The sequence below is a fragment of the Cyphomyrmex costatus genome, unplaced genomic scaffold, assembly GCF_001594065.2.
Source record: "Cyphomyrmex costatus isolate MS0001 unplaced genomic scaffold, Ccosl1.0 scaffold611, whole genome shotgun sequence".
NCBI lineage: Eukaryota > Metazoa > Arthropoda > Insecta > Hymenoptera > Formicidae > Cyphomyrmex > Cyphomyrmex costatus.
The window spans coordinates 1-4,886 of record NW_017280169.1 but is presented as its reverse complement, the minus strand read 5'-3'; the positions used below and the strand labels follow the sequence as shown (position 1 = coordinate 4,886).

Genomic DNA, 4,886 nt, shown 5'->3' with positions numbered 1-4,886 from the left:
AAAAAAAATGCAAAAGTACATTTTTAAATTGATTTAAAAAAAGTAACGGAAAAGTAACGAAAAGTTATTTTTCAAGTAACGGTAACTGTAACGAGTTACTTTTAAAAAGCGATAACTGTAACTGTAACTAGTTACATTTTTTACTCGGTAACGAGTAACTGTAACTAGTTACTTTTAAAAAGTAACTTTCCATTCCCTGATTTTTGATATAATATACGTAACGTAAACTATAGCCTAGAGTTACCTAGGCGTAATATCTGAACGCAGCCCTGAGTGTCCCAGAACGACCGCGAAAAATTACATGCACACAGGCACAGTATAAGGATATACAGTAGAGACAAGCAGCGTCGGCACCTTTGATCTTTTTCAGCCGGACTTTCAGGCTCCGCCATGTTGTTGGTTGCCAAGTACTGTATCAATAATATTAGAAACCACTGTCTATAAAAATTTTTTAATTTTTGCAAATTATAATAAAATGATTAGATAGGTCCATGGGTCTACTTTAGATAGGTCTATTCTCAGGTCCATGGTGTGACACGATAAACACTTAACTGAGTTTGATTATAGGTCTGTTTTCTGTAGCTGAACTAGTGTACACTTTTAGAACTTAAAGTGAGATAGGTATATGTGGGTATATGTTCGATATTTGTAGAAAGCGAGAAAGAAAGTTCTAGTTCAGTCTAGTGCAGGAACAGGAAACAGACCATATGTTTTTCCAAACGTAGATATGATGGATTCTCTACTTTGATCGGGATTAGTGCTACCAAAAACATGGCCGTTTTACAATGCGCAAGCAAATCTGCGCGGCTGAACCGAAAACGGGGCCTTGTTCGTCCCTACTGTATATCCTTATACTGTGGCACAGGTAAAGCAGATAGAACTGAGGGTACAGTCACATGGAGTCAGAAATAACGGAACGGAACAGTAACGGAATGTTCCGTTCCCATTCCGTTCCACTATTTCTTACTCGGAACGCACCCTGAGTCGAAAAATACCGTTTAAAAGTTAACGAGTTAAAGGATGCTTTTTCCAGCAAGGACAGAATCAAACACTGTGTAACACAGAGAATCATTTCATCCTCGTTTAACGTAGGCAAACAACAAGGATGAAATAGTATCGTTCGTTTTGTCTCTCGAGAGCTGCTCAGAGTCGCTCCGAACGAACCTAGCATACTTGGATGCGGTCTATTTAATGTTGTAGATACCTCAAAACATACTTTGATTGATCAATTCGTAAAATTTTGTCATCTGATTGTTCAACGAAGCATTTGCAGTATTAAATGGATCACATCCAAGTACGCTGGGTTTATTCAGAGCGACTCCGAGCAGCTCCCGAGAGACAAAACGAACAATACTAATGATTCACCGTGTTACACAGTGTCTACTTGTGTCGTAGCTGGAAAGCAGTCAAAAGTTAACGAGATATTGACTATTAAAGATTGCCGAGTACGCGTTAAAATCACGTTAATATCTCGTTAATTATTGCTCAAATCGCAAAACGATACAGGACTCTTCGACTCAATTCAGTTCGCTCTACCCGTGCATGTAATTTTTCGCCGATGTTCTTGGATACCTTGTATAAATAAGAGAAAAATTAAAACTATATATATACTTATAAGATTACATGTAAAAAGTGTAGAATGAAAAACTCGGTACAACAAACCGCTTCTTCTTTTTCTTCTTTGGTTTCCTGGTAGTGTTAAACAAGCTGGTACTGGGCCACAAACTCGTATAAAATGGAGTCGATGCTTGTACTACGGTAACTGAGTCTAGTGTGTGAATGTAATGCTATTTCCCGTCCATCCAGACACCTGCTGCCGCCTGACGGTGGTCGCGCGCCATAGGAGAGGAGGGAAATTCAAAAGAAAAATTCGCTAGCTTTCATGAAAGCTAGGAGGAGTCTTATTAGCGTAAGAGAGGGATGGGAAAGGAAAGGGAAGATATCTACAGGAGGAGTAGGAGTATCTTGAGATAAGTATTTTCGGAGTTGGAGGGCCTTTTGTTCAAAGAGAGGGCATTCAAATATGACGTGATTGATCGTTTGTTTTGTTGACCCACAGGAACAGTCTGGCGAATCAATCATGTTGACCCTATGTAGGCTTTCGTTCAGATTATAGTGGTTGGATCTGAGACGGTTTATCATTACAACTTTTTCCCTCGTAAGCGAGTATTCGTGAAACCAGGTCTTCTTAGAAGTCAGAGGATAGCGCTCAAAGTGAAGAGTGCCCTTGGATTGAGCCCTGATCTTGAGATAGCTGTTAAATCGGTGCTTTGTAACTTCCCTGGCCTCATTGAAGAAGTCTTCATGAGGAATTTGAAATTAACGGAAACTCCGTTGGTTGCAGCATTTTTGGCTATACTGTCGGCTGCTTTATTTCCTGGGATTCCTTTATGAGAGGGAACCCAGAAAAGAGTAACAGATATCTGAGCTTTGGCTGCCCTAAGAATAGTCTGCTCGACGCGATATATAATATAGTTCCTCTGGTAATGTTTATCATCACAAATCGCCTCTATGGCACTCTTGGAATCGCTAAAGACGGTGATACGACTGTGGTCTGCAACCAACGCGAGTACAACTGCCTGATAAATGGCCCAGAGTTCAGCAGAAAAGATCGATGTTTCTGCAGGGAGTTTATGAGCTATTTGGATGTTTAATTCCGGGGAGAATACTCCCGTGCCAACCGGGCAATCGGGCTCTTTGGAGCCATCTGTGTAGAAGGTGATTGAGTTGTGTCTGTAGTCAAAAGATTTATGAAGAAATTGTGCCAGTATCGACCCTGGGGGCCCTCTCTGTCGCACTTCATCATTTCAAAGTTGTTGTCTATTTCATGAGAAAGAACTTCCAGGTCACGCCAGAATACTGCGGGATAAACCGAAGAATGGATATGTTTTTCTGCTTGCCTAACCGTGACGTATATCTTAAATAGAGAAGAATCTCGGATAGCCTCAATTCTGCGGTTCTTACGAGTAGCAATCAGCTCCATTTGAATCAATGCAGCGTACGTTTCGCTGAACTTGTTAGCCATTGATTTGTAGATGTGTTTGGTAATGGAAAGATTGAATCTCAGATGTAGAGGTGGAATTCTCGCCTCGCCTAACATGGTGTTTATGGGAGTAGAAATGCGGTATCCCATAGCCCTCCTGACCGCCTTGTACTGGATTCTTAGAAGCTTAACAAAAGCCGCAGATTCCGTAACCCAGTTGAAAAATTGAGCCCCATATTCAATTGCTCTGCCCAAGATGGAGCGATAAACGGTAAGTAGTATGCTGGGGTGGGAACCCCAGGAGACATCTGAGAGCGCCGTGATGATGTTAACAATATTTTTCCCCTTCTCAGTGAGGTACTTAAGATGAAGATTGCCATTCAACTTATGGTCCAGGATGACCCCGAGGAAGCGATGTGAGTACACTCTGGGAATCTCTTGCTCATTTATCAGCAGTGAAGGAGGAGAAGGAATGTTCACATTCCGTGAGAAAATCATCCACTTGGATTTCGATGGGGAGATGTCTAGTCCTCTATTTCTCAGATAGGCGTAAATGTTATTTAGAGATTCTTGAATGCATTTAATGGCGTCAAAAACGTTACTTAAGGTAGTAAATAAAACCGCATCATCGGCATACTGCAGTAAGCTAACTTTATCATGTACATGAGAGACCATATCCTTGAGATAGATGTTAAAAAGCAACGGACTGAGGGTAGAGCCTTGCGGTGTCCCCTTAAAAGAATCGAAGGGGCCCAGAAGTTCGCCATCGACAATGAAATTCAAGGATCGCTTACTAATAAAGTTCTCTACAAATTTTCTGACAAATGCAATAACAATAAACAGCTTGACAGCATGAAGTAAGAGTAAGGGCGGGTTCACACCTTGACGGAAAAGCAGAATGCGGAAAAGCAGTAGCCAATCAAGTAGTCGACTTTCTGTTAGATTTGTACTTTTTACTACCAGGGCGAGTTCTGATCGGTTAACTGCTCTTCCGCTTTCCGCTTTTCCGTCAAGGTGTGAACCCGCCCTAAGGGTGCAAACCCATGCAGCGGAATAGCGTAACGCGGAACGAGAATAGAACCAATCACGAGATTCTCTAGAAACACGGAATGCTCGTTATTGGTCCTGCTCTCGTTCCGCGTTAGGGTGCAAACCCATGCAGCGGAATAGCGTAACGCGGAACGAGAATAGAACCAATCACGAGATTCTCTAGAAACACGGAATGCTCGTTATTGGTCCTGCTCTCGTTCCGCGTTAGGGTGCAAACCCATGCAGCGGAATAGCGTAACGCGGAACGAGAATAGAACCAATCACGAGATTCTCTAGAAACACGGAATGCTCGTTATTGGTCCTGCTCTCGTTCCGCGTTAGGGTGCAAACCCATGCAGCGGAATAGCGTAACGCGGAACGAGAATAGAACCAATCACGAGATTCTCTAGAAACACGGAATGCTCGTTATTGGTCCTGCTCTCGTTCCGCGTTAGGGTGCAAACCCATGCAGCGGAATAGCGTAACGCGGAACGAGAATAGAACCAATCACGAGATTCTCTAGAAACACGGAATGCTCGTTATTGGTCCTGCTCTCGTTCCGCGTTAGGGTGCAAACCCATGCAGCGGAATAGCGTAACGCGGAACGAGAGCAGGACCAATAACGAGCATTCCGTGTTTCTAGAGAATCTCGTGATTGGTTCTATTCTCGTTCCGCGTTACGCTATTCCGCTGCATGGGTTTGCACCCTAAAGGTGCTTTTTCATGCGCAGCACGCTGCAGCAGCAATTTGTTACTATTGGTTAAGAATTTTATGTAAGCTAGATGACGTACTTCCGGCGCAAAATACATATTGCCGCAGTTCGTTGAAGTTGAACCGAACGAACAGCAAGCAGCAAGCGGCAAAATCGAGGCA

The 4,886-nt window shown here is 42.8% G+C and overlaps 1 protein-coding gene across 1 annotated transcript; it reads right to left on the bottom strand.

Annotated features, from left to right (window-relative positions):
• Nucleotides 1-2,195: 2,195 nt before the first annotated feature.
• LOC108779767 (uncharacterized) lies at nt 2,196-3,789 on the bottom strand (the record flags this gene model as incomplete). Its single annotated transcript, XM_018547269.1, has 2 exons — nt 2,196-2,733; nt 2,799-3,789. Coding segments are annotated over 2 exons (1,529 nt in total), but the record flags the coding sequence as incomplete, so codon positions are not given.
• Nucleotides 3,790-4,886: the final 1,097 nt, after the last annotated feature.